Raw genomic sequence first — 11,405 nt, 5'->3', positions numbered from 1 at the left:
ATTACTAACGTCAACCACGCGTTGATAACGTCCGGGTCTTCTTGGAGGACTCTCTAACGATCCTTTGCTCGACTGAACGCTATCTTCAGCTTCTCCGAACGCGTGACGAATCTGTTAGGCCAGCATTTACCGACTGGCCCTTTCCCTCGTACAGCTAGAAGTTTATTAGCCATATCTGCTACCTCAGAGAGTACAGGTGCAAATCCTCGCGAATCAAGGTCAAGGATATATTGCTCAAGCGTCTGTTCTTCTGTTGACGTCAGATTCTGACAGTTTGGTGCCATAGTCTCGCGAGATCTGGTTCCTCTGAGTCTCTTAGAGAGTATCTGATGATTGATATTGAAAGCAGCAGCTGCGCTCCGTTGGCTCCGAAAATGACCAGATCTATACGCATTGATAGCAAGATCGATTCTACCTTCTTGATTATCTGATGACATGTCTCGTTGTTGATACAATAAACAGGAAAGATGTTGTTTACAATGCCAAGACAAAATGGCCCGTTCGGTGATTTGGCCCGCTCGGTGATAGATTACGTTAGTACTACTAATTATACTATAATAATAAATAGAGTTAAGAGCTAGGTAATACTACGCTATCTAGCTCTTAGCTAGATTAGGACGTACTATCTATATACTTTAAATTATAGCTTACTTAATAAACTATAATTAAGCTAAGTAGTATAGTTTTAAATAAAAAGTAATATATCTTAAAGCTTTTTTATAGCTAATAGCTTTATAAAAGTAATACTTTATATAGGAACCTCCTAATATAAATATATAAGTTTAGTAAATATATTAAGCTATTAGAATCTCTATAATTATTTAATATTCTATTTAGTTATAAGCTCTTCTTTAGTACGAAAATATTAGAACTAAATAAATATATAAACAAATAAAAGGTGTTTATTTAGGAGGAATTTAGTCCTAAATAGGCTAGATATCCTATATAGTCTTATATCCCTAAACAGAACAAAATTGATCTATATTAATAATAAATAAATAAGGAGCTTTTTATAGTAAAAAAGAATTTTAAGTAGACAGCTTTAGAGAGAAGGAAATTACTATTTAGGAGGTAATACTAAGTATTAGATAATATAAGTACTTAGTATAAGGTGTAGGCTTTTTTAATAAATCCTAGAAGTTACTAAAGTACTCTAAAAGATAGGAATTCTCTTAATTATTATTTACGAGATCTCTACCTTTATAAAGCTTTCTTTATTCACTTTAGAGAAGCCTATTAATAGCTAGGAAATCTCTTAGGATATATACCTATAACTTTAGAAATAATTAGTTCCCGTCTCTATACTTAGTAAACATTCCCCTATTCCTTAATTCCCTTTATACTCTATTACTAAGTAAAAAAGAGAAATAAAATATTAAAAGTAGAAGTACTTAGCTAGCTAGCTAGCTAATATATAATCTACAAATCTAATCCTAAAGGACTAGATATAACATATAGCTCTAGATTTATATATAAGATAAAAACAGTAAAAATAAATTCATAACTTAAAGGATATATATATAAGTTTATAGGATAGGATATAGCTTAACTAACATATAGAGCTCTAGTCTAATTAAAACATATTTATACTAAGATATATTATAGGTAAGAATAATAGCAAAAGTAGTTAGTATAGATAATAAAAGTACTAGAGAAGCTAGGTACGAGTAGTAATAGTATAGAGTATATAAATACGGAGATTATTTCGAGAGACGTATAAAATAATTAATATATTAACAAATATAGTATTTCAACCTACGCTTATTATAGCTGCACTAGTAAATTATAATAAAGATATACTTAGGAGCTAAGAAGTGTTCTATACCTAAATAGTATTTAGTATATTTACCGAAGATAAATATATATAGTAAACCACCCTAGATAGAAATCGCCGAAGACTTCAAGATTACTTTAATGGATCCTCCCTCTCTGCCTTTTCCGCTGCGTGAGCGATAATCTCCGCATACCGCTCCCCACGAACCTTGAGCTCGAACGGCGGAAACACATCCTCATCATCGTCCTCGTCATCGTCATTATTACCTGCTCTTACAAACCCCTTACCCCTGCCCTCTGCCTCCAAACTTCTCACCTCACACCCCCAAACCAACAACGCAGCCTGAATTACCAAACTCCTCTCTACAATATTAAACCCCGGACAAATCCTCCTCCCATACCCAAAGACCGAGAAATTCTTCAGATTCGGATACTCCTTTAGGGACCTCCCTTCCGGAAGCCGTGTGCGCGGGAACTCGCCCCGCGGATCGTCCAGCCAGCGCTCCGGCAAAAATTCCTTGCCTCGCGGGTACACGGCGGGATCGCGGTGGATGGCCCAGGCGATAGGCTGGATGAGAGAGCCGGAGGGAATAAAGATGCTGGGTTCTGCTGCTGCTTTCTCCCCTTCCGCTGCACCTTTTCGGTCGCCTGCGGTCGGAGACGACGACCGCAGAACATTCCCCATAACGACGACGTCATCCTCAGTCACCCTATGTGGTACGCCATCCGGCGGCAACGGCCTCCACCTCAGCGTCTCCTTAACTGCAGCACGCAGCCTCGGCAAATTGGGGACATCGTCAAAACACGGCATCCTCGTCTTTCTCTTATCATCTTCCCTATCGCCTCCCCCTCCGACAACAGCGTCCATCTCCTTGCGCAACGCCCTCCACTCCCACGGATGCGTGACCATGGCGAACAAAAACTTCGACATGCCTGCCGCTGCGGTATGCGCACCGGCTGCGAACATTGTGCCGAGGACGTAGGCGGCTTGGTCGGACGTCAACTCCGGGAAAGTATGGGCGCGTTCGAGGTAGGTGCGTTCCCAGCATTCTGGGGCGCTGGAGGTAAGGAGTTGGGCGCGGATCGAGAATTGTAAGTCACGGTACAAGGAGAGTTCCATCCTGTGCAGATTGAGCAGGGTGCGTTTCACAGGGAGAAGTGCAGACGGCAGGTGCACGAGGAACGGGAATGCTTCAAGCAAGCGGAGGGACCATTTATCACGAGCGCTGCTACCGAGGAGCCCGAATTCGCGATTGACGGCGAGGATGCGCGCGAGAGCCGGGTCGTCTTTCTTATCGTCCCTGTTTTGTCCGTCATTGGAGGTGATCGTCATCTTCGGCCATAGAATTCTCCGCCCATATCCCACCCGCAGTATGACACCACTCGCAAACCGCACAAACCACTGCTCGTACTGAGTCGGCTCGCGAATTAACGTCGCCAACATCCCCACGGCTTCGCGAAACTGTGTGGGCTCGTACGTTTTCGCGGCGGACTCCCGACACACGGTGTACATTAATTTCCTGCCTTGCTGCAGGGTAGGCCCGGGGACGAAGGAGAAGGGGCGGAGATCCGTGGAGTCAGCGGGGCGCATTTCGTCGTCCTCGTCACCATTGCCGTTCTGATGGGCACCCGGGACTGTCGTTCGAGGTCGCAAGTTTCCCCCCATAACATCGCCTGAAAGAATCCGCGTTGCGACTGACGCCGTCTCCCGTGAAGCATAGATCCCGCCGCGATTGCGCAGGAGTTCGTCGGCAAGGATTGCCGACGTGACAATGAAAGTCTCCGGGGCACCGCGACGACCTCCGGCGGGCGAAATGCGATAAATGGGGCCGTAAGTGCGCGCCCACTGCTGGTATTGCTTGTAGGGGCGTGAGCAGGAGAGGTAGGGCGCGTGACCGAGGAGGAAGTGGCGGGGCGGGGAGGGAGCGAGGCGGGTGTTGGCAGGAAGGGTGAAGGAGTGGTGGACGAAGTGGCGGTGGTAGAGGTAGAGTATGATTATGAAGAGGAGGAGGAGCGAATGGGATGGGAGGAGCGAAGGGCGTAGAAGGGCCATCAAGTCGGTGGTAAAGATCGTGGAGACGTGGACGGCCATGATTGTAGGTTGATGGAGGGTGTTTGTTGCGTTTGGTGACGGCAGAGGTGCGATATACACGGCTTGTCTTGCTAGGGCTTATTCTCGATCGCGAACGTCAACCCGAGAGATTTGTCCAGGGGAGCGTTTGGGCGCTGACGAATGGCTGCTCTTGTTGCGCCGGCTCTGGTCGGGCAAGGTGAGCTGAAATTCTTGTATGAGTCTTGTAGATGCGCGCCGAAGATGCTCAAAGCATCACGTCTGTCGCTTCAGCAGGTCGCCACGAGGACGCTTAAACGCCAAAATTGCAGCCTTTGAATCTCGAAGGTGGATGGTGGCACATGTCGCTCCTCTACCTGTAGGTGTTGTCGGGGTGCATGCTTCTTATTAGATGCACGATGGCACAAGTGGTCTTAATGCGTAGATGCCCGGGGCAACCCGATATGGAGCACCACGGCAGCTCTCTCACGACGGACGGTACAGTGGGTTAGGAAGAATGATACAACGAGTGACTCGTGGTACTGTCATCGCGGCCGCGCATTGGCGGTGAGTGTACCATGCCCGCCTGCATCATCCATCCTGGGGCAATCGCGATGGGATGCACTCGTAGTGGGTCCCGATGATCGTGGTTGCTTGTTTGGCGGGTAGGAGGATGGTCGGGACGGCAGTTGATCAGTTCATCAGATAAGACGACGTTCATAACGAGATGTTGCAGAAAATCATACCCGAAGTTGGCCGCGATCTGAGGATCTGCAAAATTCTTGTAGTATTCTCGCATCGAAAAAGGGTTTTCTCTACATAAAACATAGAATAGCTCACACCAAGAGCAGTACTCGAGCCTGTGGTGTTTATATATTCTACTATACTATAGGGTCTTCTTATTTTTGAATAGTACTTGATAAATAAATAAACAGATAAATACACATATAAAACAGATCTAATAGGGTAATGTCCGAGAGAATAGCCTCTAGAACTATATGAAGTAAGGGTTAGGCTAGCTATATCCTACGAAAACTTTAGACAGTCAACGATCTTCTAGACTTATATATAGAGACTCGAAGTTACGGTCTAAGACTAGAAGACATTTGTCTACTCGTCTAGAAGAACATCTCTTCCCTCTCTCCCTGTACATCTCCTCTCGAATCAGCATAAATTGTACTTTGATTCCTGTAATGCTTTCAACAGATGCTTGTAGGAAGTTTCTGTTTCTCTACTGGTATCCACCTAGAAGCGTTGTATTAGATAACAGATCCACAATTTCGTCTTAGACTTACTGTAAGAAGAACGCCCACCTCCTTGAACGCCTCTAGAACAGCTTGGTTCAGTCGGACGAACTCTACATATCTCCTCGCGAAAATGGCGGGACTCTTGTCGCGCCCGGCAATGTCTCTGTGTAGATATCGATCCCTCGCGATATCGCCCGGACAGTCGAATAATAACACCACATAGGGTTGGAAGTTCGTACCACTGAGAAAGTTCACCTGTTCGATATCGCGAGGGAACCCATCAACCACCACAACCTGGTTGCCTTCCATGTTCAACCGGCTTACTGCGGTTTAGAGAATAAGGAAAAGATCTTCGATAGACAAAAGCTCGCCGGATCGAATGCGGTCGATGACATGTTGTTCAAGCAGCTTGCTCGAGTTTGCAACCATATTTCGCAGATAGTCTCCGACCGAGAGATGTGGATACCCAAATTCGGAACACAGCTTACGACAAAGCGTGCCCTTTCCCGATCCTGGAGCTCCTGTATTATATCAGCATCTGAAGATTTGTCAGAAGACTCTGCTTCTATACCTATTACGAAAACAAGCATTCGCGAGCAGTCTCGGTCTGGATTTATCGTTTTGGCCATGCTGAAAACCCGCAATCGTGAGGCTTTACAAGTCAGGGCGGCAAGATCTTAATGCAACCAGAAGGACGGGGATTTTATACATTACAGCTGTGTTCTCGGACAGTGGGCTGCCTACACCAGGCGGACGAATACCGATCTGGGTGTGTTTGAATATAGGTGTTGAAAAGCTGAGGTAGAAGGATGATGAATGCAGAACTCTCCTACGCGTAAGCAGAGGACCTATTTCCAGTGAAAGGATATAGCTCTAGAATGCATACGTGACCATATGAGTCACCGCGAATGCCTCCTTCCTCTCCGGGAAATTGTAACAAAGAACTCATGATCCCTAATCTCCACCAGGCAGATCTGGTGAAACGAGTCACAATCCCCATCCCGAAGGACCTCGACAACTGAATCCCCTCCCTCAGCTGCTGACTGCATATACAAAAGGACCCGAAGCATTTGAGATTGAATGATGTCGTGCTTCTCATCGCATCGTCCTCTAGAATCTTCGTTCCTGATTACGTTCAAAATGTCGCTCTACACACCCATCGCACTCATATCGATGCTACTCTTCTGCTGCTCGGCCACATATTTACGCCGGCTGTTCTGCTCAAACCTTACACGCACCGTTCTCGCACCTTCAACTTGGGCTGCTCAACGACAACGTGACGATGACACAACGCCAATCTCAGTCAACTATCATTTCACTCGCCAATGCAACATGGCGTGCGGATTCTGCTTCCATACTGCGACCACATCACATATCTTGCCCATAGACGAAGCCATGAGAGGAATCAAACTGCTAAAAGAAGCCGGAATGCGTAAAATCAATCTTGCTGGCGGAGAAACTTTCTTGTACACAAGGTTTCTTGGCCGACTTGTGGATTACTGCAAAGAAATCGGAGTCGAGTCAGTCTCTATCGTCAGCAACGGCAGCAAAGTGAAGGAGTCTTTTCTCCAACGCCACGGCCGAAACATCGACAATCTCGCAATCTCTTGTGATTCATTCGACGAAGAAACAAATCTAAAGATTGGGAGAGGCACAGGCAACAATGTCCAGCAGTTGCATCGAGTAAGAGCTGGTGTGACCAGTATGGCGTCAGATTCAAACTCAACACCGTCGTATGCCATTTGAACTGGGACGAAGACATGAACCAACACGTTTCGCAACTGGCTCCAAGTCGCTGGAAATGCTTCCAAATGCTCATCGTGCAGGGTGAAAATGATTCCAGCGAGAGACTTCGTGATGCAACCAAATTCGCGATTTCGTCCGAGAAATTCGACCACTTCATTGACAAACACAAGAGCCACAAGTCGCTGATGCCCGAACCAAATCGACTCATGGCCAATTCATATCTGATTCCTGATGAGTACATGCGCTTCCTGGACCGTACAGGTCGCTTGCCATCGAAGCCGATCCTGGAAGTTGGCGTTCAAGAAGCGCTTGCGAGTGTCTTTTGGGATGTGGAGAGTTTCAAGGAGCGCGGTGGTGTCTACGACTGGCGGGCAGACACTCAAAGCTGTATCGAACAACGCGCAACACAGTCTCTTGAGTGGTGAATGGATCGGCAATCCCAAGCATGAGAGTCAAATGGCTCGAGTATATACGACACAGCTTTTCATTGACTTTACCAAAGAGCCTATCTCTACACCGATAACAAAAAACGTCTCCTTATGAAGGCTACAATGAGCTTCACCATCTGCACAGCTTGTCCCTCAAGTAAAGAACGAAATTTGACACACCTGTATCCTCCTTCTTATAGACGCGCCTAAGTCTTCTTATGCTAGCGCCGCCACCCCCTGAATCAGTCACAGTCTATTTGTTTCTTACGATCAAACAAGCCCTCGCCATCGTCCAGGATCGCTGGAACGACGCAATTCCAGCAAACATATTCACTGTCTGTTCTCAATGCACTGGAAAGACAACACTCGTCTTGGAGTTGGAAAAGGTCATATCCAGGATCACCACCGCAGAACCAACAACCGCCATCATCCAAGAAAAGTCCCGAGGCGGGTCATAAACACCTAGGTACGAAGCGACTTTTTACAGATCGCTTTGGCACGGCGCGCTGAATTCAGCTACAGCAGTTGACGCTTGAGACCCAAATCGCCGCTGAGGAAAGTCTGAAAGCTCGCTGATTTATCTCGGAACCGGTGCTGGATCCCACATCCATAGGAGACTGCACGAATACCCGTTCGGATGAGCTTTGAGAACAAGAGGATTGAGAGCCTTTATTCAGAAGATGAATTATAAGCTTGTGATTCTTGCCGAGGCCGGCCAAAAAGCCTGGCTCAGTTCCGATGCTGTGAAGCCCGTTTTCGACCATGCTCAGCAATGGGGAAGACATGAACACGCATTTCATACAAAAGTCTGCAGAGAGAAGGCAGCTTCTATCAAGTATTGTCGAAAGATGTCGTGTCTTTCGAAGAGAGGGTACAATTTGTTTTGGAACTGCTACTGGTTTGGCGCGCGATATGGAAATGGCAAGCTATGTGCCATCACTGCTGTACTTCGAAGCAAACAATTAATTTACCCTGCGGAATTACCAGCCGAAAGGCCTAATGATAACGCTTCATGAAAGCTTCAACACGGTTGTTCATCGAGCTCTGCTTCTCCAACTTCATGTCCGCAGTCCATCGAGTCGAGGACAATGGTGAAACGGTCATCCGCAAGCCAAGATTCGCGTGTTGTCGCCATGATTGCTGTTTTTACCAGGCCGGAATCTCGTGAGGCAGATTCGTTTTGGTCAGGAACACGCGAAACAAGTTTTGCGATGGATTCTGGGTCGGTAAGTTCCTCGAACATTGAGTTGTTGAACGTGCCACCTTTGCGGATTTCCGCCTCCCAGGCAGGTTCTTTGCCGACATATTGTCTGTTGCGGACCCAGAGATCGTGTAGCGAATTTCGGCCTGCGAATGTCGTAGTAAGCATCCTTGAGGCTTTCTTCGCCGAGATATTGCAGACTGCGGAAGTTCAGCGTGCCAGCGCTCCTAATAACCCGAGGTTTCGCGAAGCCGCAGGATTTCTGCTCAACTTCGAGCGTAATGGAGCATATGTTCATACATCGTACAACTAAACAGAGATGCGAGATACTCTGGAGAAAAGATATTTGCGGTGGCCAGGACACAGGTTGCTCTGCTGTCATTGGTCGGGCGATGCTAATCTAAGTTGATTGTCTTCGGAGGCAGATGGGTTTTTCGCAGCCTGCCCAGGTGGTGAAACAATACTTTTGCTCGGAGATGCATTGCGGGTGACTTTTTTTCACCGCAATGCTGTAGCAAACCCATGCGGCTGCAACTTCATAAATCCAAGACAAAGTTTTGAGATAATCTTCAATCGTGTTACTTGTGTGAAATCATTCGATTTAAGTAATTTCAAGTGGTATAGATACTAGTTGCTTTTTAGATAATTATTTGGCCTTTCTGTTCTCGGTCTGAGCGGCGGCCACCTACAACCGCTTCGTACATGTGCTGCAGCCATTAGCTTGCCATACGTCTCCGTCCATAAGTAATGCTCAAAATGCGTTATCTTTGCGCAGGGAAGCAAAGTCCGTCTTCCCAACAGCAAATGAAACACGTCGAGGAACCGCCTCTTCAGTCTTTCGAACAGATCCAGTCAAAACGGCACCTGCAAGGACCTCTGTCGTGTCGTTTGGTGCGAGAGTTCACAGACTCATTTCAAGCGACCGCCAAAAACGGGTTTCGTTGCAGCCGAGGAGATGCAGCGCTGAAAGCGGTAGAATGTCTTCCAGATATGGTACATCGAACAGTCGTCGTTAATCTCGTCTGATCATTTTGTCGTAGGTCGTGAGTAATGCCTTGTCGTGCCCAGAATCTCAGTCAACGTTCCATGATGCACACGGTGCATATGTGAATCGACCTTGCGACGCTGCGCATTCTTTTGCTTCCGGAGCAGCGGTGCGGCTTTCGAAGAATTTCGACAAGTTCAGGCAGGCACTCGAGGCTGTCTGTTTGCTCGAGCGCCTCGCAAGCCGCTCATCCTTCAGACAGCCACCCACATAATGCTGACCACCACATCCATACCGCGCTTCTCCTCGCCACCGCCGGCTGCCTCGTGCTTGTAGCTCCACATTCCGTCGCGCTCGTTGTTCCAGAACGCTCCGCTGGCGCTGTGCATGCCCCGGCGACCAACTTTCGACTTTGGAGCATCTTCGGCGGTGCCGCCGATACGAGGATCGGAGAGATGCTGGATGATGGTAGTGTTGACAATCCACTTGTATTGAGGGGCTCCGTCTTCTGCCGCAGTCGCTGCCTCACTGATCAACTGTTTCAGAACCGAATTGATGATGGTGTTGTTCCATGTCGCCGTCTGGCTGTGGTCGTAGAGTGTAGCGGGGCCTAGTGCGGTAGAACAGGCTTCGGAAGCGATCTGTCGCAGACGTGTCGTTGGTAGAGGCTGTGAAAAGAAGGGACAGTCAGCCATTTGCGCTTGTGAAGATAGCGATGATGTGATGGCGCAAGATCAAGCGCTCTGGCACATGAATGCAGCAGAACGACTCGGGGGCAATGGCTCGGACGTTCGTCTCATCAAATTTCTCGGCAGGATAAACGTACGCAGTTGGAAGCCATTGCAAACTATGACGATATGTCGGCGTCCAAGAAGTGCGATTGTACGGGTGCGGGCTTCGAAAATGCGATCGCGCGTGAGGTGGGTGAGGATGCGGGTCCTGGGTGGTGGGTGTTGGAGCAGATGGAAGTCGAAGTGAGTGGGAAGAGACTGACGGGCGGCAAGGGCAGGCAGATGGGGATATGTACACTGATATGTATACTGCTTGTCTCAGAGCGTGGAAAAGTAGTCGTGTTTGGGCAGGCAGACAGAAAGCGCCTGGGCAAGTTCTTATTATGAAAGAGATGGAGACGTCGCGAAAACACTGTACTCCACTTACCGGCCGGCCACGGACGGCCACCCTGCAAAGTCACCTGCATACATTGCGGCTTCGGAATTAGGCATTGCATCTCTGCACACGCTACCATTCGCCTTTTCCATCACTAATCTCCATACTTGGCTCCTACATTTTCCGATCCGAATTCTTATTACTCCACAGAGTGTGTCTCACATGGATCTATGGCGGAATATGGGTTTTCGTCGGATTGAACACAGGGAATCACAGTGACGACCTGGAGAAGGGGTGTGTGCGTGTGTATGTGTGTGTATGCATATATATGTGTGTGTGTGTGTAGGTGTATGTGTGTATGTTTGTGTGCGTGTGTGCGTGTTTGCGTCCGCCGAAGACAACAAGATATATCATGGATGGCATCGGCGCGTAGCCAGACGAAACGCAGCCTGGGCCGGTTTCACCTGGACCATTTAACACTCTACTACACACACGTACGCCCTTGTAATAAAATAAGCACGCAGACGTCTTCACATCGGTAGATACAGTGTATTGTACCTCCTGTGCAGTGAGTGACATGACATTTTGTGTCTTGCATGCAGGTGGACAATGACGTTGCGGGCACGTGGCGACCTTCGACCAAAAACGATACCCATCGGAGCATGACGACTTTGCCGGACAGCCGACCATACACAAATGTGCAACTGATAGAGTGCGACGACGAGGTCGACAATCGAAATCATGCTGATAATGTCACTGCATGAGAGATGGGACGGCCGACCGGTGAGGATTTCCAAGCGTCGGCGAAAACAGAATGCTGGGTTCCAAGGTTGCGGATCAAAGTCGTATTCGGCGGGCGGACTCCGCA

General features: G+C 47.8%; 5 protein-coding genes across 5 annotated transcripts; 1 reads left to right on the top strand and 4 right to left on the bottom strand.

Moving 5' to 3' along the window:
* Positions 1 to 1,906: 1,906 nt before the first annotated feature.
* On the bottom strand, positions 1,907 to 3,826 carry K489DRAFT_324046 (cytochrome P450; the record flags this gene model as incomplete). The annotated part of the gene is made up of 3 exons (XM_033601734.1): positions 1,907 to 2,392; positions 2,465 to 3,373; positions 3,443 to 3,826. The coding sequence occupies 3 exons, from the start codon at positions 3,824 to 3,826 to the stop codon at positions 1,907 to 1,909; spliced, it is 1,779 nt and encodes a 592-aa protein (XP_033457184.1).
* A 975-nt stretch (positions 3,827 to 4,801) lies between these two features.
* Positions 4,802 to 5,867, bottom strand: K489DRAFT_382902 (uncharacterized protein). Its single transcript, XM_033605486.1, has 4 exons — positions 5,780 to 5,867; positions 5,642 to 5,722; positions 5,119 to 5,591; positions 4,802 to 5,068 (listed from the first exon to the last, which is right to left on the bottom strand). The coding sequence occupies exons 3-4, from the start codon at positions 5,377 to 5,379 to the stop codon at positions 4,988 to 4,990; spliced, it is 342 nt and encodes a 113-aa protein (XP_033457183.1). The 5' UTR covers positions 5,380 to 5,591; positions 5,642 to 5,722; positions 5,780 to 5,867; the 3' UTR covers positions 4,802 to 4,987.
* A 343-nt stretch (positions 5,868 to 6,210) lies between these two features.
* On the top strand, positions 6,211 to 7,241 carry K489DRAFT_372682 (radical SAM enzyme; the record flags this gene model as incomplete). The annotated part of the gene is made up of 2 exons (XM_033603355.1): positions 6,211 to 6,753; positions 6,774 to 7,241. 2 exons carry the CDS (start codon positions 6,211 to 6,213, stop codon positions 7,239 to 7,241), a joined length of 1,011 nt encoding a protein of 336 aa, XP_033457182.1.
* Positions 7,242 to 8,189: 948 nt separating this feature from the next.
* On the bottom strand, positions 8,190 to 8,983 carry K489DRAFT_382900 (uncharacterized protein). The gene has a single exon (XM_033605485.1). It carries the CDS (start codon positions 8,611 to 8,613, stop codon positions 8,266 to 8,268), a length of 348 nt encoding a protein of 115 aa, XP_033457181.1. The 5' UTR covers positions 8,614 to 8,983; the 3' UTR covers positions 8,190 to 8,265.
* A 701-nt stretch (positions 8,984 to 9,684) lies between these two features.
* On the bottom strand, positions 9,685 to 10,125 carry K489DRAFT_390242 (uncharacterized protein; the record flags this gene model as incomplete). The annotated part of the gene is made up of 1 exon (XM_033606585.1): positions 9,685 to 10,125. One exon carries the CDS (start codon positions 10,123 to 10,125, stop codon positions 9,685 to 9,687), a length of 441 nt encoding a protein of 146 aa, XP_033457180.1.
* Positions 10,126 to 11,405: the final 1,280 nt, after the last annotated feature.

The sequence above is a fragment of the Dissoconium aciculare genome, assembly GCF_010015565.1.
Source record: "Dissoconium aciculare CBS 342.82 unplaced genomic scaffold K489scaffold_11, whole genome shotgun sequence".
NCBI classification, from domain to species: domain Eukaryota; kingdom Fungi; phylum Ascomycota; class Dothideomycetes; order Mycosphaerellales; family Dissoconiaceae; genus Dissoconium; species Dissoconium aciculare.
The sequence above is the reverse complement of the archived record's forward strand: the minus strand, read 5'-3'. Positions and strand labels throughout refer to the sequence as shown.